A 27,200-nucleotide genomic window follows, 5' to 3' on the forward strand; every position below is an offset into this window, starting at 1 on the left:
TATGGAAAATCCCAGAATTTTTGTGGCCTTCCTAAGCCAGGATTCGGACACGGCAAGGACAATCAGGGTTGCAGAGTGTGCTAAACGCGGTGAGAAGGCAAACTTAGGGAGGAGGCTTCTGATGTTGACATGCATGAGGCCAAGGCTTTTTCGATCACAGAAGTCAACAAATGAGGGTGACTGGGAATACATGCAGGGCCTGGTTTCCTCCACATCACCCGAGGAACAGAGGAGTAGTAGGCATGAGGGTGCGGCTAAAGGCTATCAAAACTGGTCGCCTAGAGCGTTGGGGACAAAGAATAAAAGGAGCAGATTTATGGGCGTGGTAGAATAGATTCTGGCATAATGTGCGACAGGGGAGGGGTATGGTTGGGCACGGAGTAAGCGGAGGCAAGCCAGGCACTGGTGATGATAAGAGAGGTTGTATCTCTGGACATGTGCGTCTCAATGGGTGAGGTCACCGCAGTGTGGGGGGTGGGGACAATGGAGGTATCAGAGGTACGAGAGTGGAACTACGGGTCCATTGCAAACCAAAACAATGATAATGATAACTAGCCTGAACAACAGTATGCAAGTATATTGATATTTGAGAAGAGACATACAATAAGGCATAAAGTGATTGCAGGTCTTGATTGGAGAGCTAGCTAAAACAACAGGTAAGATAACAGCAGCAATAACAGGGTGCTAGTCTAACACAGCAACAACAGGTAAAAATGGCGACGACTAGCAGAAGGAGGGTCGGATTAACTACACACAGATCCTGAGTTAAAGCACGAGCCGACACAGATATAACAACAAATAAACAGATGGAGTACCGTGAAATAATGGACAGTCAACAGCAGGCATCAGCTATGTAGCCAAGTGATCATAGTGTCCAGGGGGCAGCCGTAGATGGAGCAGGAGGCTCCACTAAGCTAGCACGCGGCGTTTAAAGTTAGTAGCCGGGGGTGGGTCTGCTCAGCGGAGGGGGTCTGCTCAGAGGAGGCCGGGTTGAGGGGCACAGCGTGGGGTATTCGTCTGCAGACCAGACGTGTCGTGTCGACAGAGAATCCAAGCGGATGGCGATGGCGAAAGAGAGGTTGTGAATTGTAGAATTGTGTTTGCTAACTGGTGCTAGCTTCGTGCAGTGGCGCTAGCTGCGCTAGCTGCAAGCTAGCTGTGAGGATCAGAAGTAGTGGCTCAGGGATTACGGAGGAATCCGGCGTTGTTGTCGAGAGACAGTCCGATTGCTGGTAAATTGGTGAGTAATATCCAGGCTAATAACAGGGCTTGGTCTGTGCAGAAGGTAAAAGCTGCTAGCAGCGGCAAAAAAATGGCTACTAATTAGCTTGTAGCTGATTTAGACCAGTTGTGATGGATTTGCAGGGCTCTGTGTCGGCAAAAAAAGGTCCAGGCCAATTGGCAAAATATGTATTGTAGCACAAGAATTAGCCGGAGGACCTCTTCGGCTAGCCGGGAGATGGCCTAGCTCGAGGCTAGCTCAGGCTAACTGTTGCTTGCTTCGGGACAGAGACGTTAGCCAGGAGTAGCCACTCAGATTGCAGCTAGCTTACGATCTCATCGCGTGTAAAGTCCAGAGCTTGCAGGTAGTAATCTGGAGATTTGGTAGAGAAAAAGCAGTCCGATATCTGGGTTGTATCGCGCTGTGCAGACTGGCATGTATTGACCAAGCTGAGGCTGGCTGGTGTCCGAAGTTAACGGTAAAGACCACTAGCAGTGACTAACTGATAATAGCTAGTAGTTAGTTAGCTGGCTAGCTTCTGATGGGGTTCCGGTTTTAAGTTATAAAAATAGCAGATCCGTACACATTGGGTGTTGGGGGTTGCAGGAGAGTATATTCAGTCGTAGATGGAAAGTGAGATTAAAATATAAACGGAAAAAAAAAGGAAAACGATTATTTACACGGGACAAGACAAAACACACGTCCGATGCTACCCATCTTGGAATCATAATATATATATATTTTGTTTGCCTTCACCTCCCTATCTCACCTCACTTGCTCATATTGTATATAGACTTTTTTTCACTGTTATTGACTGTATGTTTGTTTTTACTCCATGTGTAACTATGTGTGTTGTTGTTCACACTGCTTGCTTTATCTTGGCCAGGTCGCAATGTAAATAGAACTTGTTCTCAAATTGCCTACCTGGTTAAATAAAAGGTGAAAAAAGTCAGTGGTCACCAACCGTTTCTGAGTCGAGATCACTTTCGCAGTCAAAAAGCAACCGAGAACTAACGCTCAGATAAAAAAAAAAAGGCTAAATTATAGATGGGCTATGTACAGGTGCAGTAATCTATGAGCTGCTCTGACAGCTGGTGCTTAAAGCTAGTGAGGGAGATAAGTGTTTCCAGTTTCAGAGATTTTTGTAGTTCGTTCCAGTCATTGGCAGCAGAGAACTGGAAGGAGAGGCGGCCAAAGGAAGAATTGGTTTTGGGGGTGACCAGAGAGATATACCTGCTGGAGCGCGTGCTACAGGTAGGTGCTGCTATGGTGACCAGCATACATAGATGCAGAGCATAAATCTGTGTCTAAATTAAGACAGATTATTGTATTTGGAAGTACATAATGCAGTCACTATATGTAAACAAAAGGTAAACAGGGCATAGTACAGTACATTTCACTGCACCTATCCAGTATTTGACAAGATATATATATATTATTTTTTTTACAGATATTAGGCATCAATAGATAGCTGGATAGCTGACTATCCACTGTTATAACCGAGCCATAATAGCCAGGTGTATAGGACAAAAGCACAACAGCAAAGAAAAGCTCATCATAACATAAAACACCATAGACTAGGTATCTGATCAAATCAAATACACCACACACTAGGGCAGCCAATATATGAGGGTTTAGAAAGGAACCTTGAATTTAGTGAGATGGTTGTCTTGGATGGGGTCTCTGTATAGACAGCTCCAACAGCTCCCCATAGCTCAGCAGGACAGCTGAAACCTACAGTACAGACAAAAAGATTACATTTACATTKACATTTAAGTCATTTAGCAGACGCTCTTATCCAGAGCGACTTACAAATTGGTGCATTCACCTTATGATATCCAGTGGAACAACCACTTTAGATAAGATAGATAAGATAGATAAGATAGATGTTATCCCATRAACACACACACACACTGTAGAGGAGTGGGACCAAAGACCTATGAACGATTTCATTAGAACATTTTGATACAAGGAAAATCAAATCAAAGTTTATTTGTCACATGCGCCGTAGACCTTACAGTGAAATGCTTACTTACAGGCTCTAACCAATAGTGCAAAAAAGGTATTAGGTGAAAAATAGGTAACWAAAAAAATAAAAAACACAGTGAAAAATAACAGTAGCGAGGCTATAAAAGTAGCGAGGCTACATACAGACACCGGTTAGTCAAGCTGATTTGAGGTAGTATGTACAGTGGGGCAAAAAAGTATTTAGTCAGCCACCAATTGTGCAAGTTCTCCCACTTAAAAAGATGAGAGAGGCCTGTAATTTTCATCATAGGTACACTTCAACTATGACAGACAAAATGAGAAAAAAAAATCCAGAAAATCACATTGTAGGATTTTTAATGAATTTATTTGCAAATTATGGTGGAAAATAAGTATTTGGTCAATAACAAAAGCTTTATCTCAATACTTTGTTATATACCCTTTGTTGGCAATGACAGAGGTCAAACGTTTTCTGTAAGTCTTCACAAGGTTTTCACACACTGTTGCTGGTATTTTGGCCCATTCCTCCATGCAGATCTCCTCTAGAGCAGTGATGTTTTGGGGCTGTTGCTGGGAAACACGGCTTTCAACTCCCTCCAAAGTTTTTCTATGGGGTTGAGATCTGGAGACTGGCTAGGCCACTCCAGGACCTTGAAATGCTTCTTACGAAGCCACTCCTTCGTTGCCCGGTGTGTTTGGGATCATTGTCATGCTGAAAGACCCAGCCACGTTTCATCTTCAATGCCCTTGCTGATGGAAGGAGGTTTTCACTCAAAATCTCACGATACATGGCCCCATTCATTCTTTCCTTTACACGGATCAGTCGTTCTGGTCCCTTTGCAGAAAAACAGCCCCAAAGCATGTTTCCACCCCCATGCTTCACAGTAGGTATGATGTTCTTTGGATGCAACTCAGCATTCTTTGTCCTCCAAACACGACGAGTTGAGTTTTTACCAAAAAGTTATATTTTGGTTTCATCTGACCATATGACATTCTCCCAATCTTCTTCTGGATCATCCAAATGCTCTCTAGCAAACTTCAGACGGGCCTGGACATTGTACTGGCTTAAGCAGGGGGACATGTCTGGCACTGCAGGATTTGAGTCCCTGGCGGCGTAGTGTGTTACTGATGTAGGCTTTGTTACTTTTGGTCCAGCTCTCTGCAGGTCATTCACTAGGTCCCCACGTGTGGTTCTGGGATTTTTGCTCACCGTTCTTGTGATCATTTTGACCCCACGGGTGAGATCTTGCGTGGAGCCCCAGATCGAGGAAGATTTCTAGTGGTCTTGTATGTCTTCCATTTCCTAATAATTGCTCCACAGTTGATTTCTTCAAACCAAGCTGCTTACCTATTGCAGATTCAGTCTTCCCAGCCTGGTGCAGGTCTACAATTTTGTTTCTGGTGTCCTTTGACAGCTCTTTGGTCTTGGCCATAGTGGAGTTTGGAGTGTGACTGTTTGAGGTTGTGGAGAGGTGTCTTTTATACTGATAACAAGTTCAAACAGGTGCCATTAATACAGGTAACGAGTGGAGGACAGAGGAGCCTCTTAAAGAAGAAGTTACAGGTCTGTGAGAGCCAGAAATCTTGCTTGTTTGTAGGTGACCAAATAATTATTTTCCACCATAATTTGCAAATAAATTCATAAAAAATCCTACAATGTGATTTTCTGGATTTTGTTTTCTCATTTTGTCTGTCATAGTTGAAGTGTACCTATGATGAAAATTACAGGCCTCTCTCATCTTTTTAAGTGGGAGAACTTGCACAATTGGTGGCTGACTAAATACTTTTTTGCCCCACTGTACATGTAGATATGGTTAAAGTGACTATGCATATATGATGAACAGAGAGTAGCAGATCAGCACTCCTGTAGGAGATCCAGCACTAGCAGATCCAGCACTCTAGATCAGCACTCCTACTTTATAAATATGGACCCAGGTTGACATTTTATTGTTTTTACCTCCAGTGTTTTTGTTGTTGAGTAAAACAACTAAATGATCAACCAAACTGAGTATGAAGTAGACTAGGCCTAACTCGTCACTCGTATAACAGGGATAAATGAAAACAAAAAAAATCCAAGATACAACCTTAGAAGTRTGGGTGATGAATCCAAGGTGTTTAGTGTAGTCTGGTGCCACCCTTGGGCCCAGACATAAATAACAGCATGTCAGCTGGCCCAGATATGAGTATTTCCACTACTATGATACATTATTTATTTGAATTGATGGTCAACATGCATTTGTGTTGCATTTGCTGCATTACCATGTGTATTAGGCCTACTATGTTATAATTTCAATAACGGACTACTGAGACAAACAGACTAACATGTTTGTGTGCAATCCCCCTAATCAAACTGCACTGTCAATAGACACACCAGTTGTCAGTATGTCTTACATGCCCATAATAAGAGACAAATAGCCTATAATAATACTTTGATCATTCATACACGGGATTTTTGTTAGGGTTAGCCTACACAAAATGAATACACAATATTACTACTGTAATCCTTTGTGGTGTTTCTAATCTCATATAGCTAAGTAGTCTATATCACCATACTGACTATGTGATCCCGATGTGATATCCTGAGTTACTAAACGGGATGAAAATGTAATTATTTTTCAAAAGAGATACTATAGCTAGCGATAGGTCCCTTATTACGGATTTCCTTTCGCCAGCTAAACACTAAGACAACGCAACACATGGGGAACTGTAAAAAATAAAATAAAAAACAATGAATCGACGTCGCCATACAAACGCACAATGACAGCGAAAGCGTTTATAAATGTGCAGCGCAGCAGCCGAGCAGGTATAACTGTAGAGGAACACAGACAGCTGTTTTGTATGAAACACTGCACACCGACATTGTTTAGCCTATCTGTGAAAATGGGAGGGGACACATGGGAGAAAGCCATATCACAGATATAACAGGTTTACTAAAGGAAACATACAGCAGCGGTTGCTACTCACATGTTTGGCAAGGATTGTTATGCGAGACGAGAATGATCAAGACTGCAAATTGTTGTCAACGGAAATTGCGAGAGGAGCTGGTCATATACGCGTCGGTTTATGATGCTAGTATTGTATATGACACTTGTTAAATAAGAAAGGAAAATAAATTATCTGAAAATAAAGCAATAAACTGTTGTTTTTATTTTATTTACGCCCCCCCTGCTGCAGCACGGGCCTCTCTTTGACATTTCCCGACCACGGGGTTGAGAGTTCACAATCAGACAACGAGGTTTTGTGGAGCGACAAGAAGGTATAGAAAGCTGGAGGACTGAATGTGACGCTAAGGTGTGACTATGGTTTGCTATAGGACGATGTGGTAGATGCAGGGCCCGTCCTGGCGGGTCTGCCGCCCGAGGTGAGACCAAAAATGTGCAGCCCTACAAGAATAGTCACAGTAAGCAAATTCACGTTTAAAAGACGTCTAAAATACGGATTTTATCCAGACGTTGAAGTTAGTTTCAATTTAGGTTCTGAATGAAAGGTGAAAATACGTATTTTCAAGACTTTGAAATCAGGTTCATTTTCAGTTCTGAATGAGAGTTGAAATACRTAATTTATAGACATCTATGTTTGGGCCAAATCAAGGCTGGTTCAGACCGGACAAAATCTGAACAAAACATAGACATCTATGATTGGTTCAGATTTGGACCGGACTGGACCAAAAACCAACGTCCATGGACGTGGAAGTCAAGGCCGGAGTTATAGCCTAAAGCAGCGATGGGCAACTCCAGTACACAGGTCTGGAAAAGTGTCACACTTTTTCCCCATCCCAAGTCAACACAATGAATTAAGCTAATTCTAAACTGAAGATTATGATTAGTTGATTATTGGAGTCACATGTGTTAGCTGGAGCTGGGGTAAAAGTGTCACACCATCCAGGCCCCAGAGAACTGGAGTTGCCCATCCCTGGCCTACAGTGTTGCCTGACATTTTATTTTAGGAATGCCGAATCTACACTACTGGTCAAAAGTTTTAGAACACCTACACATTCAAGGGTTTTTCTTTATTTTTATAAATTTCTACATTGTAGAATAATAGTGAAGACATCAAAACTATGAAATAACACATCATGTAGTAATCATGTACCATGTAGTAATCATGTAGTAATCAAAAATAAGAATTTGTTCTTAACTGACTTGCCTAGTTAAATAAAGGTACAAATATATATATATATATATATATATATATATATATATAAATAAATGTGTTAAACAAATCTAAATATATTTTATATTTGAGATTCTAGAAATAGCCACCCTTTGCCTTGATGACAGTTTTGCACACCCTTGGCATTCTCTCCTCCAGCTTCACATGGAATGCTTTTCCAACAGTCTTGAAGGAGTTCCCACATATGCTGAGCACTTGTTGGCTACTTTTCCTTCACTCTGCGGTCCGACTCATCCCATCCTATCTCAATTTGGTTGAGGTCGGGGGATTGCGGAGGAAAGGTCATCTGATGCAGAACTCCATCACTCTCCTTCTTGGTAAAATAGCCCTTACACAGCCTGGAGGTGTGTTGGTCATTGTCCTGTTGAAAAATAAATTATAGTCCCATTTAGAGCAAAACTAGATGAGATGGCTTATCGCTGCAGAATGCTGTGGTATCCATGCTGGTTAAGTGTGCCTTGAATTCTAAATAAATCACAGACAGTGTCACCAGCAAAGCACCCCCACACCCTAACACCTCCTCCTCCATACTTTACGGTGGGAAATACATATGCAGAGATCATCCGTTCACCCACACCACGTCTCACAAAGACACAGCGGTTGGAACCAAAAATCTCCAATTTGGACTCCAGACCAAGGGACACATTTCCACCGGTCTAATTTGTTTCTTGGCCCAAGCAAGTCTCTTCTTCTTAATGGTGTCCTTTAGTAGTGGTTTCTTTGCAACAATTTGACCATGAAGAACTGATTCACACAGTCTCCTCTGAACAGTTGATGTTGAGATGTGTGTGTTACTTGAACTCTGTGAAGCATTTATTTGGGCTGACATTTCTGAAGCTGGTAATTCTAATGAACTTATCCTCCGCAGCAGAGGTAACTCTGGGTCTTCCTTTCCTGTGGCGGACCTCATGAGAGAGAGTTTCATCATAGCGCTTGATGGTTTTTGGGACTGCAAATCTTCTGTACTGACTGACCTTCATGTCTTAAAGAAATGATGCACTGGCTTTATTAGTCCTGATTCCTGTGACTAATCAATTTAAGGGTATGGGTATGATAGGCATTTTAGAAAAAAAACTACTAAAACACCAGGCCCAAGTCATAGGTCTACATTAACAAGTTTCCAGGAAAGTTTGTAGTTTATAAATTATACATGCAGGCCTATAGCCTACAAGCAATATGGATCCAATGGATCCATTGCTGGAGGCTCCGGGCCATGGATCYGTCGCTGGAGGCTCCGGGCCATGGATCCGTCGCTGGAGGCTCCGGACTGGGATCAGTCGCTGGAGGCTCCGGACCGGGAACCGTCGCTGGAGGCTCCGGACCGCAGACCGTCGCTGGAKGCTCCGAACTACAGACCGTCGCTGGAGGCCTGGTGCGTGGAGCTGGCACAGGACGTACCGGGCTGGGGAGACACACAGGAGGCCTGGTGCGTGGAGCTGGCACAGGGCGTACCGGGCTGGGGAGACGCACTGGAGGCCGGGTGCGTGGAGCCGGCACAGGATGTACCGGGCTGGGGAGACGCACAGGAGGCCTGCAGCGTGGAGCCGGCACAGAACGTACCGGGCTGGGGAGACGCACAGGAGGCCTGGTGCGTGGAGCTGGCACATGGCATACCGGGCTGGGGAGACGCACAGGAGGCCTGGAGCGTGGAGCTGGCACAGGACGTACCGGGCTGTGGAGGCACACTGGAGGTCTGGAGCGTAGAGCTGGCACAACGTGTCTTGGACAGATGACAACCTTCTCACGGCAAGTGCGGGGAGCTGGCACAGGACGTACCGGGCTGTGGAGGTGCACTGGAGACACGGTGCGTAGAACCGGCACACATTGTACCGGAACGATAACACGCTCCTCAAAGCGAGTGCGGAGAGCTGGCACAGGACGTGCAGGGCTGGGGAGGCATACTGGAGACCTGGTGTGTGGGGCCGGCACAGTCTTCACCAGACGGCTAGCACGCTCCTCAGGACGAGTACGGAGAGCTGACTCAGGTGGCATTAAACTGAGGACACGCTCCYTAGGGCGAATGTCGTGCCTCATGCACCAACACAACAGCTCTCTCATAACTCTCTCCTCCAATTTCCCCATCAACTCACTGACTGTCTCTGATTCACTCCCTTCACTCCCCTCCAAGTTCACCTTCCTCTCCCAGACTGGCTCCCTCGGCTCCGCCGACCACCCCGTGTGGACTGGCTCTGGTTCACACCTCGGCTCCGCCGACCTCTCCGTGTGCCCCCCCCATTTTATTTTTCTGCCATGATTTCGTCCCACGTCCAAGTTGTCCTCCACTCCTGACTTTCCTCCCAGGATCCCTGCTCCTCCTGGGCACGCTGCTTGGTCCTGGGGTGGTGGGATCTTCTGTAACGATCGTTGTTGGAAGGATGGTCGGACCAAGATGCAGCGTGGGGTAGGTTAATCATTTTTATTTATGATAACCAGCACAAAACAAGAAAGAGTAACAAACGAAACGTACAGCTTTGTAGRGCTAAAAAGCAACAATACAAAATCAAGATCCCACACACAACAGGTGGTAAAAGGCTGCCTAAATATGATCCCCAATCAAAGACAACGATAGACAGCTGCCTCTGATTGGGAACCATACCAGGCCAACATAGAAATACACAAACTAGAGTACCCACCCTAGTCACACCCTGACCTAACCAAAATAGATAATAAAAAGGCTCTCTAAGTCAGGGCGTGACAACCACTTAAAGTTCAGCTGTTTGGTAGGTTAGTAGTATTGTAGGCTAATTCTGAATGGGAAATTTCCAAAATTTTAAATTTCACATTCATGATCTTCAGCACTACCCCAACATCAACATACACTAAAAGTATGTGGACAACCCTTCAAATTAGATTCGGCATTTTCAACAACACCCGTTGCTGACAAGTGTACAAAATCGAGCACACAGCCATGCAATCTCCATAGACAAACATTGGCAGTAGAATGGCCCGTACTGAAGAGCTCCGTGACTTTCAACGTGGCACCGTTATAGGATGCCACCTTTCCAACAAGTCAGTTTGTCAAATGTGTGCCCTGCTTGAGCTGCCCCCGTCAACTGTAAGTGCTGTTGTATTAAAATGGAAACGTTCATGGTTTCCATGGCCAAGCAGCCACACACAAGCCTAAGAACACCATGGGCAATGTCAAGCGTTGGCTGGAGTGGTGTTAAGCTTGCCGCCATTGAACTCTGAAAACGCGTTCTCTAGAATGATGAATCACGCTTCACCATCTGGCAGTTCGACGGACGAATCTGGGTTTGGTGGATGCCAGAAGAACGCTACCTGCCTGCCCAAAGGCATCGTGCAAAATGTAAAGTTTGGTGGAGGAGGAATAATGGTCTGGGGCTGTTTTTCATGGTTCGGGTTAGGCCCCTTAGTTCCAGTGAAGGGAAATCTTAATGCTACAGCATACAACGACATTCTAGGTGATTCTGTGCTTTCAACTTTGTGGCAACAGTTTGGGGAAGGCCTTTTCCTGTTTCAGCATGACAATGCCCCCGTACACAAAGCAAGATCCATACAGAAATGGTTTGTCGAGATCGGTGTGGAAGAATTTGACTGGCCTGCACAGAGCCCTGACCTCAACCCCATCAAACACTTTTGGGATGAATTAGAACGCCGACTGCAAGCCAGGCCTAATCGCCCAACATCAGTGCCCGACCTCACTCATTTTCAAAACAAATACATTTAAACTAGGCAAGTCAGTTAAGAACAAATTCTTATTTACAATAACGGCCCACCAAAAGGCCTCCTGTGGGGACGGGGGCTGGGATTAAAAATAATAAAATAAAAATATAGGACAAAACACACATCATGACAAGAGAGACATCACAACACTACATAAAGATAGGCCTAAGACAATAGCAAGGCAGCAACACATGACAACAACATGGTAGCAACACAACATGGTAGCATTACAAAACATGGTACAAACATTATTGGGCACAGACAACAGCACAAAGGGCAAGAAGGTAGACAACAATACATCACGCAAAGCAGTCACAACTGTCAGTAAGAGTGTCCATGATTGAGTCTTTGAATGAAGAAATTGAGATAAAACTGTCCAGTTTGTTTGTTGCAGCTCGTTCCAGTCGCTAGCTGCAGCSAACTGAAAAGAGGAGCGACCCAGGGATGTGTGTCCTTTGGGGACCTTTAACAGAATGTGACTGGCAGAACGGGTGTTGTATGTGGAGAATGAGGGTTGCAGTAGATATCTCAGATGGGGGGAGTGATCCCTAAGAGGGTTTTATAAATAAGCATCAACCAGTGGGTCTTGCGACGGGTATACAGAGACTACCAGTTTACAGAGGAGTAAGCAAGTCCCCACAGCAATGTTCCAACATCTCGTGGAAAGCCTTCCGAGAAGAGTATAGGCTGTTATAGCAACAAAGGGGGGACCAACTCCATACTAATGCCCATGATTTTGGAATAAGATGTTAGACGAGCAGGTGTCCACATACTTTTCACCATGTAGAGTATGTGAAATGGCATCAAACCAATTATGAAGTTTAACAATATTGAAGTTTCCCTTGAAGTTGCAATAATAGACATCAAATTATAGCCTACTTTTGCAAGTGTAATACATTTTACAAAATAATAATTAACAGGTTTAACCAGTATATAATTAAGCAATAAGGCCCGGGGGGGTGTGGCTGTTTATAAGCATGACGCAACGCAACCTGGATACAGCCCTTAGCCGTAATATATTGGCCATACACCACAAACCCCTGAGGTGCCTTATTGCTATTATAAACTGGTTACCAATGTAATTACAGAAGTAAAAATATATTTTGTCATACCCGCGGTGTACGGTCTGATATACCATGGCTGTCAGCCAAACAAAATTCAGGGCTCGAACCACCCAGTTTATAATGAACTAATCATTAACAGCTCCCTCGCTTCTCCAGACATGTCGTGGCTGCCTATGCTTTGCCTGACTGCCCTGCCTCATCTAGGAGGTCTCTATGGAGGTTACATCACACGCAAGCAGGTGAAGACGTGGTACCCCACTCTCAACAAGCCGCCATGGCGTCCACACAATTCTGCTTTCCCTATAGTGTGGACTACCATCTACACAGGCATGGAGTGAGTGTCAGACAACATACTCTGCTAGGTTGAAAACAATCACCTAAGCCCCTTCTGTGTTATCACATTGTAATTACTGTAAGTCAACCAATATGGTTCAGTAAATCTACACTGATCGATACTGAACAAAAATATAAACGCAACAATTTCAACGACTTTACTGAGTTACAGTTCATATCAGGAAATCAGTMAATTTAAATAAATTAATTAGGCTCTAATCTATGGATTTCACATGATTGGGCAGGGGCACACCCACTTGGGAGCCAGGCCCACCCACTGGGGAGCCAAGTTCAACCAATCAGAATGAGTTTTTCCCCACAAAAGGGCTTTATTACAGACAGAAATACTCCTGAGTTTCATCAGCTGTCCGGGTGCCTGGTCTCAGACGATCCCGCAGGTAAAGAAGCCGGATGTGGAGGTCCTAGGCTGGCGTGGTAACATGTGGTCTGCGGTTGTGAGGCTGGTTGGACGTACTGCCAAATTCTCTAAAACGATATGGTAGAGAAATTAACATTCAATTCTCTGGCAACAGCTCTGGTGGACATTCCTGCAGTCAGCATGCCAATTGCACACTCCCTCAAAACTTGAGACATCTGTGGCATTGTGTTTTGACAAAACTGCACATTTTAGAGTGGCCTTTTATTGTCCCCAGTACAAGTTGCACCTGTGYAATGACCATGCTGTTTAATCAGCTTCTTTATATGCCACACTTCTCAGGTGGATGGCTTATCTTGACAAAGGAGAAATGCTCACTAATAGGGATGTAAACAAATTTGTGCACAAAATGAGAAACAAGATTTTTGTGCGTATGGAACATTTCTGGGATATTTTATTTCAGCTCATGAAACATGGGACCAATCTTTACTTGTTGCGTTTATTTTTGTTCAGGATAGATTCTAGAAAATGTATTTTGTTTCCCAACTGAATCTGTTGGAAATCTGCTCCACGCACTTCATTCAGAAAAACATGTTCCCACTTGTTTTATTAAACGGATCATGAAATATGGAACTGACTTGCATCTTATTTTTTATGATCACCCTGATAGGTATGGATCCTACCTGGTGTGGAAGGAGTGTGGGGGGTTCACTGAGGATGCTGTGGCACCTTTGGGACTCTACGCGTTGCAGCTGGCTCTCAACTGGGCCTGGACTCCCATCTTCTTTGGTGCACACAAGTTGAAAATGGTGAGCTCTCAGATAATGCAAAGGTTGTGGGCTCATGGCTTCAGGTTTTGGGATAATGGGGAGTTGATGAATAAAAACAAAAAAAGAGCAGTACACTCAATGAGAATTTTCTATAAATATAATTTTTCCAATAGGTGATCCATAGACACAGTCCATTGTAAAAACCACCTCCATTCTGCTACAGTGAGTGTAACATGACATATGAGCCATTTTGTGTTGTCTCTACCCCAGGCCCTCATCAAGATAGTGATGCTGACTGGTGCTGTTGGAGCCACCATGGCATCCTGGTATCCGGTCAATCGCACTGCCAGCCTGCTCCTGACACACTACCTGGCATGGCTGTGCTTGGCCACCTCCCTCAACTACTGCATCTGGAGAGAGAACCAGGATGAGGATGGAAAGGAGGAGTAGGCAACACTGTATGTGCCGTACTTGGTTTCTCCCAGGTTCTGAAAGATCTTTATTCCTGTTGAAATAACTATGTCAGTTGATATTGGCACCAAAATGTGGTCTTACTGGTTGCATTTATATTAAGATTTTTTGCACTAAAAAAAATGGCTATACTATGTAGTTGTGCCTACAATTGTATGAGGCAACAATGCTCAACATCAGTAATATGATCTTAATTCATTACATTGCAAAATGTTATTGATAATAAAACAATTGTTCAGAAATTGCCATAATACCCCATAAACATCTACCATCATTCCTATACGGTTATCAAAAACTCTTTATATTGCATAGCCTTTGTATTGACAGCTCCAAGGTCTAAACAATTAAGCCATTCGTATGCTACTGCGTTTTKTTTTTTTACATAAAGGTTTATCCCATAAACTAATCTCCATTGAAGAAATTGGTGCTTGGTTTTTGCAAGATTTCAGAAACCATCTTCATTCTTAAATGTATTCCAATATTTCTGTCGAAGCTTACCATGGCTTTGCAGAGAACTGATTTATTGTGCCAACTCTTATTACAAGGRAAGTACATGCCAGCAAAGCCTTAAGTACATCAGATTTGAATTACAATTGCCTGTTGTTAAAAATATATGTTTTATTTGTCCTGAAGATGGATTCTTGAATTTATGAGAAGTCCGCTACACCGCAAACACTGATTTCTATGATTGAACGTATGCTCTCTCTTTGCACTGGTTTGTTTACTTTGCTTTGTTCCAATAAACATATTTACATAAACCTATGTCTGATTTTATAATATGCACTACTTGTAACTCATATCACCTAGACGTTAATCTACCCAATGCTAGGGCATTTGAGCAACGTCTGCTCCATGTAAAAGGCTGTGTTTGAATAGTATTTAAAAGGCCCAGAGCAGTCAGTGACTTTCCTGTGTATATTTATACATATTCTCAGAGAGGTTGGAATAATACTGTGGATTTGTTAAAATGCCAATAAGAAAAGAGTTCCAAACCACTCTGCCAAGAACAGTTTTCCTTTTCCCCCCTCCCCACAGACCACTCGGACAGTCCTAGCAAAATTATTGCTTGAGAAATTGCTCTTTGACCATTTTAATTGAAAACCATCACAGTAAGGTACCTTACTGTAACCCAGAAATGATTTGATATTGAAATAAAAACTGCTGCATTGAACCTTTTAAAAGGAGCAAACTGAAAAGATTTGGCATGGGTCCTGAGATCCTCAAAAGGTTCTACAGCTGCAACATCGAGAGCATCCTGACTGGTTGCATCACTGCCTGGTACGGCAATTGCTCGGCCTCTGACCGCAAAGCACTACAGAGGGTAGTGCGTATAGCCCAGTACATCACTGGGGCTAAGCTGCCTGCCATCCAGGACCTCTACACCAGGCGGTGTCAGAGGAAGGCCCTAAAAATTGTCAAAGACCCCAGCCACAGACTGTTCTCTCTACTACCGCAAGGCAAGCGGTACCGGAGTGCGAAGTCTAGGACAAAAAGGCCAGGTAATCAAATGGCTACCCGGACTATTTGCATTGTGTGCCCCCCCCACCCCTCTTTTTACGCTGCTGCTACTCTCTTTTTATCATATATGCATAGTCACTTTAACTATACATTCGTGTACATATTGTGTCCCACCCACCACCCCCTCTTTTACGCTACTGCTACTCTCTGTTCATCATATATGCATAGTCACTTTAACCATATTTACAAATACATACTACCTCAATCAGCCTGACTAACCGGTGTCTGTATGTAGCCTCACTACTTTTATAGCCCCGCTACTGTATATAGTCTGTCTTTTTACTGTTGTTTTATTTCTTTATCTACCTATTGTTCACCTAATACCTTTTTTGCACTATTGGTTAAAGCCTGTAAGTAAGCATTTCACTGTAAGGTCTACTACACCTGTTGTATTCAGTGCACGTGACAAATAAACTTTGATTTGATCAGTTAGTACATCCATTTTTGGACTTATAAATTGATATTGATTCTTGAAGAATATAACTTCTAAATGCCTCATGAGCTTGGTTCAACTGTTGTACCCCATCAGAACCTAAAATATAAGCTTGTCTTACTCAATTTTTGTAAACAAACACTATATAGCCTCAAAACAAGGTTAACTATAAGTTTGATATCATGAATGGTCAGTCCTTGCATCCATAGCTCTATCTATGAATTTGAGTATAGTTACAGTTCTCCAGCCCCATCCCTCAGCTTTTTACCGGAACAGGGGAGTCCGCTTTATTTTTTCTACCGCTGATTGCCACTTTAAACATTTCAGTCAGACTTTCTGTGTTCAGTAATTTATTCTGTATGTTACAATGGCCCTGCTAAAATGACAAGATAAAACATTATTCTTATTTATTTGGTTATTTCTAAAGTGGCTGAAGGGGAAAGAAAACATACAGAAGTGCTACTTGTTCTCAGGAGCCTTCTCAGGGGTGACATCTTGTTTGGTGGAGAATCGCTCCGTGAGAGTTTTCCACAAGCCCTTCTTCTCCTCATCCATCTTCTGCATGTTACCTGAGGTGGAAGAGTTGAGGGGTTAGAGAGACATCAGAACCAACCATGCATGTTCAGAACAACACCCTGTGGAGTTCCTTTAGCCTGGGTGTCAGCCTCCTGCTGAAAGAGTGCAAAAGGGCCTCCTCTTGTAGAAAAAAAGCTTCTCTGAACATGTTGGTATCCTCAAAGTCCACTAGATGGTGGTATGAGTCAGATTAACACTTCAGGTGTCTAAAACTGACAGAAGCAGACATGAAACATTTTAATACACTATATACACACAAAAGTATGTGGACACCCCTTGAAATTAGTGGATTCAGSTATTTGAGCCACATCCGTTGCTGACAGGTGTTTAAAATTGAGCACACAGCTATACAATCTCCATAGACAAACATTGGCAGTAGAATGGCCTTACTGAAGAGCTCAGTGACATTCAACGTGGCACCATCCTAGGATGCCACCTTTCAAACAAGTCAGTAGGTAAAATTTCTGCCCTGCTAGACCTGCCCTGGTCAACTGTAAGTGCGGTTATTGTGAAGTGGAAACGTCTAGGAGCAACAACGGCCCAGCCACAAAGTGGTAGGCCACACAAGCTCACCAATCAGGATCGCCGAGTGCTGAAGCATGTAGTGAAGAGTGTAGTCCTTGGTTGCAACACTCACTACCGAGTTGCAAACTGCCCCTGCAAGCAACATCAGCACAAGAACTGTTCATCTGGAGCTTCATGAAATGGGTTTCCATGGCCGAACTGCAGCACACAAGCCTAAGATCACCATGCGCAAGCGTGGACTGGAGTGGTATAAAGCTCACCGCCATTGGACTCTGGAGCAGTGGAAACGTGTTCTCTGGAGTGATGAATCACTCTTCACCATCTGGCAGTCCGACAGACTAATCTGGGTTTGGCGGATGCCAGGAGAGCACTACTTGCCCCAATGCAGTGCCAACTGTAAAGTTTGGTGGAGGAGGAATAATGGTCTGGGGCTGTATTTCATGTTTCGTGCTAGGCCCCTTAGTTCCAGTGAAGGGAAATCTTAATGCTACAGCATACAATCACATTCTAGACAACTCTGTGCTTCCAACTTTGTGGCAACAGTTTGGGGAATGCCCTTTCCTGTTTCAGCATGACAATGCCCCCATGCACAAAGCGAGGTTCATAAACAAATGGTTTATCAAATCAAATTTTATTGGTCACATACACATGGTTAGCAGATGTTAATGCAAGTGTAGCGAAACGCTTGTGCTTCTAGTTCCGACAGTGCAGTAATATTTATCCAGTAATCTAACAATTCCCCAACAAGTACCTAATACACACAAATCTAAAGGGGTGAATGAGAACATGTACATATAAGTATATGGATGAGCGATGGCCGAGCGGCATAGGCAAGGTGCAGTAGATTGTATAACATACAGTATATACATGTGATATGAGTAATGTAAGATATGTAAACATTATTAAAGTGCCATTGTTTCTACTGTGTAGTGATCCATTTATTAAAGTGTCTAGTGATTGGGTCTCAATGTAGGCAGCAGCCTCTCTATGTTAGTGATGGCTGTTTAGCAGTCTGATAGCCTTGAGATTGAAAAACAACTTCTGTCTCTCTGTCTCAGCTTTGATGCACCTGTACTGACCTCGCCTTCTGGATGATAGCGGCTGTGTGAACAGGCAATGGCTCGGGTGGTTATTGTCCTTGATGATCTTTTTGGCCTTCCTGTGACATCAGGTGCTGTAGGTCATGGAGGGCAGGTAGTTTGCCCCCGGTGACGCGTAATGCAGACCACACCACCCTCTGGAGAGCCTTGTGGTTGTGCAGTGTGACGGCAGTACCAGGCTGTGATACAGCCCAAAAGGATGCTCTCGATTGTGCATCTGTAAAAGTTTGTCAGGGTTTTGGGTGACAAGTCAAATTTCTTCAGCCTCCTGAAATTGAAGAGGTGCTGTTGCTATTCACACAGCCGCTAGGTGCTGTTGCACCTTCTTCAACACACTGTCTGTGTGGGTGGACCATTTCAGTTTGTCTGTGATGTGTATGCCCTGGAACTTAAAACTTTCCACATTCTCCACTGCTGTCCCTTCGAGATCSGTGTGGAAAAATTTGACTGGCCTGACCTCAACCCTTATCGAACACCTTTGGGATGAATTGGAACACCGAYTGTGAGCCAGGCCTAATCGCCCAACATCAGCGCCCGACCTCACTAATGCTTTTCTGGCTGAATGGAAGCAATTCCCAGCAGCGATGTTCCAACATTTAGTGGAAAGCTTTCCCAGAAAAGTGGAGGCTGTTATAGCAGCAAAGGGGGACCAACTCCATATTAATGCCCATGACTTCTGAATGAGATGTTCGACAACCATGTGTCCACATACTTTTGGTCATGTAGTAGAAGATCTGGTATTATTGAAGAGAAATAGGGAAGTGTGTATGTCCTTAAATGTAATAGCATTTTGATTTGGGTTGGTTAATTTATTGCAACAAAACTAGACCTATTATGTTATATTCATTTAGCTCAGAGATGGGCAGTGATGGGGGCCACAAAATCTGAACTCATCATGAGAGGCCGCAGTGGCTTGCGGGTCTAATTATCCATACCCACATGCAGTCACAGCTGGCCCTAGCATTTGGGGGCCCGAAGTAAAATTTTGTTGGGGGTCTCCAACACCCCTCTTCACAGTGTGGGGCTAATTTTTTTAAATAGTTAATTTCCTGCAGTTCTACTACTTTTGCCATAGGGTGGAGAATTTGTCTGCAGTTTTGAACATGATATCTGACTGAGAGTGACTAACAAAATCAACGCCCTGGTCTGTAATTTGACCATGACTACTACAACTTTAGATTGCTGGCTAGACTAACTTACCAATCTTAAAAATGTTAGCTAATTGAGTGAGTCAGAAACCACRATTCCATCCACAGTTTTTATGCAAGTAAAGTCATACCATATAAAATCAAATAACGACAGAAGGGATGGAAACAGGAAGTTTTGGTACAATTTCATAAATGCCGATAGATAATTTGTTCGTTCAACATGGCGGGATCTTTTTGTGTTGGTAAAATTAATTATGTGAGAAATGGCAATGGAAACGGCTTCATGCGCAAATATTTATATACAGTGGCTTGCGAAAGTATTCACCCCTTGGCATTTTTCCTATTTAGTTGCCTTACAACCTGGAATTAAAATTGATTTTTGGGGGGTTTGTATCATTTGATTTACACAACATACCTACCACTTTGAAGATGCTAAATCTTTTTTATTGTGAAACAAACAAGAAATAAGACAACAACAAAAAAATTGAAAACTTGAGCATGCATAAATATTCACCCCCCCAAAGTCAATACTTTGTAGAGCCACCTTTTGCAGCAATTACAGCTGCAAGTCTCTTGGGGTATGTCTCTATAAGCTTGGCACATCTAGCCAATGGGATTGTTGCCCATTCTTCAAGGCAAAACTGCTCCATCTCCTTCTAGTCGGATGGGTTCTGCTGGTGTACAGCAATTTTTAAGTCATACCACAGATTCTCAATTGGATTGAGGTCTGGGCTTTGACTAGGCCATTCCAAGACATTTAAWTGTTTCCCCTTAAACCACTCGAGTGTTGCTTTAGCWGTATGCTTAGGGTCATTGTTCTGCTGGAAGGTGAACCTCCGTCCCAGTCTCAAATCTCTGGAAGACTAAAACAGGTTTCCCAAAGAATTTCCCTGTATTTAGCGCCATCCATCATTCCTTCAATTCTGACCAGTTTCCCAGTCCCTGCCAATGAAAAACATCCCCACAGCATGATACTGCCACCACCATGCTTCACTGTGGGGATGGTGTTCTCTGGCTGATGAGAGGTGTTGGGTTTGCGCCAAACATAGTGTTTTTCTTGATGGCCAAAAAGCTCAATTTTAGTCTCATCTGACCAGAGTAGCTTCTTCCATATGTTTGGGGAGTCTCCCACATGGCTTTTTGCGAACACCAAACATGTTCGCTTATTTTTCTCTTCAAGCAATGGCTTTTTTCTGGCCACTCTTCCATAAAGCCTAGCTCTGTGGAGTGTACGGCTTAAAGTGGTCCTATGGACAGATACTCCAATCTCCACTGTGGAGCTTTGCAGCTCCTTCAGGGTTATCTTTGGTCTCTTTCATACCTCTCTGATTAATGCCATCCTTGCCTGGTCCGTGAGTTTTGGTGGGTGGCCCTCTCTTGGCAGGTTTGTTGTGATGCCATATTCTTTCCATTTTTTAATAATGGATTTAATGGTGCTCCATGGTATGTTCAAAGTTTCTGGTATTTTTTTTTATAACCCAACCCTGATCTGTACTTCTCCACAACTTTGTCCCTGACCTGTTTGGAGAGCTCCTTGGTCTTCATGGTGTCACTTGCTTGGTGGTGCCCCTTGCTTAGTGGTGTTGCAGACTCTGAGGCCTTTCAGAATAGGTGTATATATATATATACWGAGATGACGTGACAGATCATGTGACACTTAAATAAAGTCCACCTGTGTGAAATCTAACTAATTATGTGACTTCTGAAGGTAATTGGTTGCACCAGATCTTATTTAGAGGCTTCATAGCAAAGGGGGTGCAAACATATGCATGCACCACTTTTCCATKTTTTWTTTWTTTTTGAAACAAGTAAATGTTTCCATTTCACTCCACCAACTTAAACTATTTTGTGAATGTCCATTACATTAAATCCAAATAAAAATCTATTTAAATTACAGGTTGTAATGCAACAAAATAGGAAAAACACCAAGGCGATTAATACTTTTGCAAGGCACTGTAATAACCATCATATAGAAGTAAACATGTTGCCCATCCCACTACGACTCGGGAAACCTTGTAGTTTATTAGGCTACAGATTAAATAACTTATGATGAACTTCACTGGGTGGTGATCAGTGTACGGTGATCTTGATGCTTTTTTTTCAACAAATATTGAGGGTCTGATTCTGGTGACAATTGATGCTTGATTGCCGTTTGAAAAAATATATATATTCTTGCTCATTCATAATAACCTCATTATGTAGACTACCCTACACGCACTGTATCTGCGAGCTGATGGCTAGAKCACATGTGCTATGACCAGAGTAGGCACATTTGCTACTACCGACAGTGTGACAGAACTGTCRGTAGAGTTGAAAATATGATGGAAACACATTGAACATTAGATTTTTATTCAGTACATGAAAACTTAAGAGAAAAAGTAGTTTGTGTGCATAACATCATCAGGGACTGATTTGGACGTGCAAGAGGTCGGTTTGGTGGAAAGACCACTGGCGGGAAAATGCGCATATTTTCTTTATTCAGATTTGAGAATATTTGCATGAAAATCTGTCGCCAATTGGATGGAATCCTAGCAAGTGACTGACATAAGAGAAACTGCTTGTGAATTGATCTGCGGAACTACAAAAGCGCAGGCCACCAGTTGCCCATCCCTAATGTATCTGCATGCATAAATAATGAATGTGATGTACTTGGGACTATGTGTCCATACCTGTTGCTAATAGCATCCTACATTCTTCCACTGTGACACCTGTAAAACTGGTATCTCTTGTGCGGGGGAACTGTGAACAGATATTACAGGAGTTAGAGGCAACGATAACCCTCATTGACACACAACTTCATCAATTGGCTTTCTCCAAGATCTTTCATAGCTGCTGCAACTAGCAAATGCACGTGTAATGAACAGACATCGCTCTGTGTATGGTCATTGCTGTGGACTATAGCTCTTGAAAACCTTTCAGCCATTACATTCCCCCACATTTGGCTCTGTTAAACTACAATTCCGACGTTCTGTTTAACGTTTAGAAACGTCAATAATCATCGCTTTCTAAATGGTTTTCAAAAAGTGCTGATTTGCCTCTTATCGTACATGTCAGCGAGAAAGAATCTTTCAAATAAAAAAAAWATATATATTTACTCTAGCTGTTTTGCAAAGATCCATACACGTTGTGCCTCCAGTTGATGAACTACACTTCCTATCCAGTTAGCTTACACACAGGTGTTCGGAGCACACTAGATAGCTAATAGCACAGGTGGCAGCCTATGTCTTTACTCTGTCTATATGAAAGATACGTTCCCATAGTAAGGYGCTGCAGCACCCCCTGAAAAATCTGAATTTAAAAAATATATTTATAAAATTAAAAAGTACTGCACTGGGCCTTTACTAGTATTAGYGGACCGATATAAWYGTCTGTAGCACAGGCCCCCCAAAAAATTCCGCATCTCCACTTTGGCAAAAAAGGCAGTTGTATATAACAGTATCTTGCAGGAATAAATAGTTGGAATTGTAAGTGTTGTTGCCCTGACACTTTCTCTGCGATTCTGGATACCATTAGAATGACAAAGAACAAACCCCTGTCCTCAAACATTTATATCAAAAGGTGTTATGGGCAAAGACACAAATCACCCCATCAAATTAAATATTTGTCTTGATCAAATAACAAGGAAAACAACCACTTTTTATGCAGTATTAATTTACCATCCTTACAAACCACAATGTAAATGTACATTACTGTATTGTACATAGGTTGGTCATCTAGGTTTGTACCTATAGACTTGCCATCACCATGAAGAAAAACARTGCACAATACAGTAATTCAGTACATTGAGATGTCAAGTGGCCTGTGATGTGGCTCAGTTGGTAGAGCATGGCGCTTGCAATGCTAGGATTGTGGGTTCGATTCCCAGTATGAAAAAGTATGAAATTGTATGCACTCACTACTGTAAATTGCTCTGGAAAAGAGTGTCTACTAAAATGGAAGAAATTAATAGACCATTTCAGTTCATATAGAAATAACTTGCATTTGCTAAGTATTTCAAGAAACTGGAAAACATATCAAGCAAGTACTTTTATATTCCACAAGTACTTTGAGTTTAACGGTTTTGTAAAGAATTATCAGACTGAAGTTACACATGCTGATAAACACTCAAATACATTTAGTTAAAAATAAATTGCACTGGGCCTTTACTAGTCCTGTATTAGCAGACCGATATACACTTCTTCAGCTGAGCAAATGTTTATTTTAATTTGGGGGGGGATGCAGTATAAGTGAATACTTACTCTTTCTCGGTATACATTAGTGTTGATTCGGGCCAAGCTTTCATATATTTGATCACACTTCTCTGGATCAGAGAGCTGTCAAGAAAGATCAGATCAGTTCATAGGGGGTCCATACAATATAATCTAGAAACTATCCAAATACAGATACTGTTATATGGGATTGTTTTTAAGATTTAGAGGCTCAATCTGTAAAATGACCTGCAATTTCAAAATAAGTGTTTTTGCAAAGGAATAATGCCTTGTTTCAAAATACGTCTAMACCCATCATGTTGATCATAGGTTAGGCTGCATTTCCTCATCAGTCTCATTCGTCAATTTACCAAACAGTAGCGGGGGTATGGTTTTCAAATTAGTTCTGTTTTTGTAAGTGAACCACCCCCCTGTGCTGCTGGCCTCACTGCATGATTGTCGTGTCTCACCACAACTCAATTACATCTCTTGACTATAGCTCTATACTTTGATTTACATTGCTAAACATGTTTGTTTTGCATGCAACTGCAAGGTCGATATGGACGGGTGCCCCATCATCCTAGCTAAAGATAGCTAGCCACATTGGTTGACGTTCTCGTGCGACATTGTAAGTGGATTAGCTCTACCTGTGTGTTTTCACCTTCACGAAAGGCATGGGTTACTCTCTGCCGTAGAAACGTTCCTAAATCACGGCCTTTCTTTGATTCGTCCCGTGGCCATTCTTCGCAGAGTTTCAAGAACCGACGGTACCGTGCTGCAGACATGTTCTGTTATGCAACGCTAAAAACAACACGAATAGATAAAGATAWGAATGAGTAACCTGAGTATGGCCTTTATCGGCGACCGTCGTTTTTTTATGCCTGTTGTTAATGCTATCTCACATCCTTGGGACGTTCTTAACCCCTACCCTAAGCATAATTTATCCTTCCATAACCTTTTCCCTTAACCATTTGAAATGTCGACTTCAATGGGGGTAGGGACGTCCCAACGATCCCAGATAGCATAGACCCTGGTGTCTTTCGGTGATGGTGTTACATGTCAATTCTTCCCCAAATTGGAAAAACTATAATTTAGCATCAAGGCAAGCGCTCACATTAAACATTTAAGATGAGCGCAGCTGGGAGAAAGGCTATCGGGGCACCGGTTTATGGTGTCGTGGAATGGAATGGATCAGTACCGCATGTCGATTTGCTACAGATAGAAATGATTTCAGAAGGTATGGGCCATATGGCTAAACATTCCTATTTCAAATGCAACGTGTTTCACGTATCATGCAGTTGGAGTTTGGGTTGCCAGGAATCTCTCAGATTTTGACCTGATGTCCCCTCAACCAATCACCTAGTGCAAGAACAGGATGGATATCGTGAGAGGTACAGGGCAGGCCATTAACCTCACACCAGAAATCATGTTTGATTACTATTGGTATTACTGTGTAAATGACTTGTATTCTTTCTGTAAAATGTGTAATATTGGTTGTTGCCAGTTGAATGTGGAATTAACAGAAGAATCAATTTATCTCATATTTTATTTTCAGGTGTCTCGGACCAAAATGTCAGTCATAAGGGACAAGATCTTGGGCTTGTTTGACATTGCAGGTGACTGCCGACTGACTGATCTGCAAAAGACTTTGCATCATAAATAACATCATGTTATTTTATTTGTAGGTCAGTCAGGTCAATTTACCTATGATACATTAGGGTTTTGGTCCTCTCGTACGTGGCCATTTACTTTATATTTACTGTGTTGGCACAAAATCATTTTTGGTGATAGTCTGGAAACTGGTGTGCCTGCTTATTACATTATTAAAACTGTATGACATTGCTTTCAGAATCTCAACATTTTATGTACTTGTTAACGTAACGCAATAAATAACCATGTAAATAAGTGCTTTGACATTATTTGTATCTTAAAAGTGCTAGAGAGAACTTAAACTGAGCTAGGTATGAATTTTTTAAATCATATTGCAATTCTTCAAGAATGAATCAGTCAGGACACGCCCACTCAACCATGGTCAAGCAAAGGGTGTGCGCCATGCTCCAGCTGCTGGTATCAACCAATGATGTATATAAACCCTGGATTGCTGATGCTCTGTATTGGCCAATGAGAGCCTTCAAAGCCACCGGTTGGTCATATGGCACTCACAGAAGGAGCAGTCCTCCAAAGGAATTAATGGAATTCTACAGTATTTCAATTAAATGTTTCATGGACAAAATTACATGAATTTTAAGTATTTTGTTGTTGTGGTATGGAGGTAAGATAATGACATATTTTACATACTTGTACACTTACACTACCGTTCAAAAGTTTGGGGTCACTTAGAAATGTACTTGTTTTTGAAAGAAAAGCACATGTCTTGTCCATTAAAATAACATCAAATTGATCAGAAATACAGTGTAGAGTCTACACTGTAGACATTAATGTTGTAAATGACTATAGTAGCTGGAAACGGCTGATTTTTTATCAAATATTACAGAAGCCCATAATCAGCAACCATCACTCCTGTGTTCCAATGGCACGTTATGTTAGCTAATCCAAGTTTATCATTTTAAAAGGCTAATTGATCATTAGAAAACCCTTTGGCAATTATGTTAGCACAGCTGAAAACTGTTGTTCTGATTAAGCAATAGAACTGGCCTTCTTTAGACTAGTTGAGTATCTGGAGCATCAGCATTTGTGGGTTTGTTTACAAGCTCAAAATGGCCAGAAACAAAAAAACTTTCTTCTGAAACTCGTCAGYCTATTCTTGTTCTGAGAAATGAAGGCTATTTCATGTGAGAAATTGCCAAGAAACTTTAGATCTCGTACAACGCTGTGTACTTCTCCCTTCACAGAACAGCGCAAACTGGCTCTAACCAGAATATAAAGAGTGGGAGGCCCCGGTGCACAACTGAGCAAGAGGATAGATACATTAGAGTGTCTAATTTGAGAAACAGACGCCTCACAAGTCCTCAACTGGCAGCTTCATTAAATAGTATCCGTAAAACACCAGTCTCAACATCAACAGTGAAGAGGTGACTCCGGGATGCTGGCCTTCTAGGCAGCGTTCCTCTGTCCAGTGTCTTCTTTTTCCCATCTTAATCTTTTCTTTTTATTGGCCAGTCTGAGATATGGCTATTTCTTTGCAACTCTGCCTAGAAGGCCAGTATCCCGGAGTCTCCTCGTCACTGTTGAAGGGAGTGGTACACAGCGTTGTACGAGATCTTCAGTTTCTTGGCAATTTCTCGCATGGGATAACCTTCATTTCTCAGAACAAGAATAGACTGACTATTTCAGAAGACAGTCCTTTGTTTCTGGCCATTTTGAGCCTGTAATTGAACCCACAAATGCTGATGCTCCAGATACTCAAATAGTCTAAAGAAAGCCAGTTCTATTGCTTAATCAGAACAACAGTTTTCAGCTGTGCTAACATAATTGCTAAGGGTTGTCTAATGATCAATTAGCCTTTTAAAATGATAAACTAGGGTTAGCTAACACAACGTGCCATTGGAACACAGGATGGCGCCGGAGAAGAAGGCTGACGTTTTACGTGTCCCCAAACKATTGTGTTTTTTTGTTTGTTTATTTGCGTTGTTTGTAACTTATTCTTTTACTTATTTTGTACATAATGTTGCCA

General features: G+C 42.5%; 3 protein-coding genes and 1 long non-coding RNA gene across 4 annotated transcripts in view; 2 read left to right on the forward strand and 2 right to left on the reverse strand.

Annotated features, from left to right (window-relative positions):
- Positions 1–6,549, reverse strand: part of LOC111970291 (fibroblast growth factor receptor substrate 2-like) — a 54,219-nt gene extending 47,670 nt beyond the window's left edge. The window contains exons 1-2 of the mRNA XM_023996946.2: positions 6,173–6,549; positions 2,869–2,956 (exon numbers count right to left, since the gene is read on the reverse strand). Of these exons, the coding sequence (XP_023852714.1) occupies positions 2,869–2,934 (66 nt within the window). The 5' untranslated portion in view covers positions 2,935–2,956; positions 6,173–6,549. The remainder of the gene's footprint in view (positions 1–2,868; positions 2,957–6,172) is intronic.
- A 5,738-nt stretch (positions 6,550–12,287) lies between these two features.
- LOC111969614 (translocator protein-like) lies at positions 12,288–14,058 on the forward strand. The gene is made up of 3 exons (XM_023995760.2): positions 12,288–12,463; positions 13,509–13,647; positions 13,879–14,058. The coding sequence occupies exons 1-3, from the start codon at positions 12,288–12,290 to the stop codon at positions 14,056–14,058; spliced, it is 495 nt and encodes a 164-aa protein (XP_023851528.1).
- Positions 14,059–16,363: 2,305 nt separating this feature from the next.
- Positions 16,364–24,593, reverse strand: LOC111970292 (ubiquinol-cytochrome-c reductase complex assembly factor 2). The gene is made up of 4 exons (XM_023996948.2): positions 24,214–24,593; positions 23,618–23,692; positions 22,049–22,118; positions 16,364–16,599 (listed from the first exon to the last, which is right to left on the reverse strand). Exons 1-4 carry the CDS (start codon positions 24,349–24,351, stop codon positions 16,490–16,492), a joined length of 393 nt encoding a protein of 130 aa, XP_023852716.1. The 5' UTR covers positions 24,352–24,593; the 3' UTR covers positions 16,364–16,489.
- A 10-nt stretch (positions 24,594–24,603) lies between these two features.
- LOC139028392 (uncharacterized) lies at positions 24,604–25,471 on the forward strand. Its single transcript, XR_011480607.1, has 2 exons — positions 24,604–24,957; positions 25,122–25,471. It is a non-coding gene; the product is annotated as an uncharacterized lncRNA (long non-coding RNA).
- The last annotated feature ends 1,729 nt before the right edge of the window (positions 25,472–27,200 follow it).

The sequence above is a fragment of the Salvelinus sp. IW2-2015 genome, linkage group LG11 (genome assembly GCF_002910315.2).
Source record: "Salvelinus sp. IW2-2015 linkage group LG11, ASM291031v2, whole genome shotgun sequence".
NCBI classification, from domain to species: domain Eukaryota; kingdom Metazoa; phylum Chordata; class Actinopteri; order Salmoniformes; family Salmonidae; genus Salvelinus; species Salvelinus sp. IW2-2015.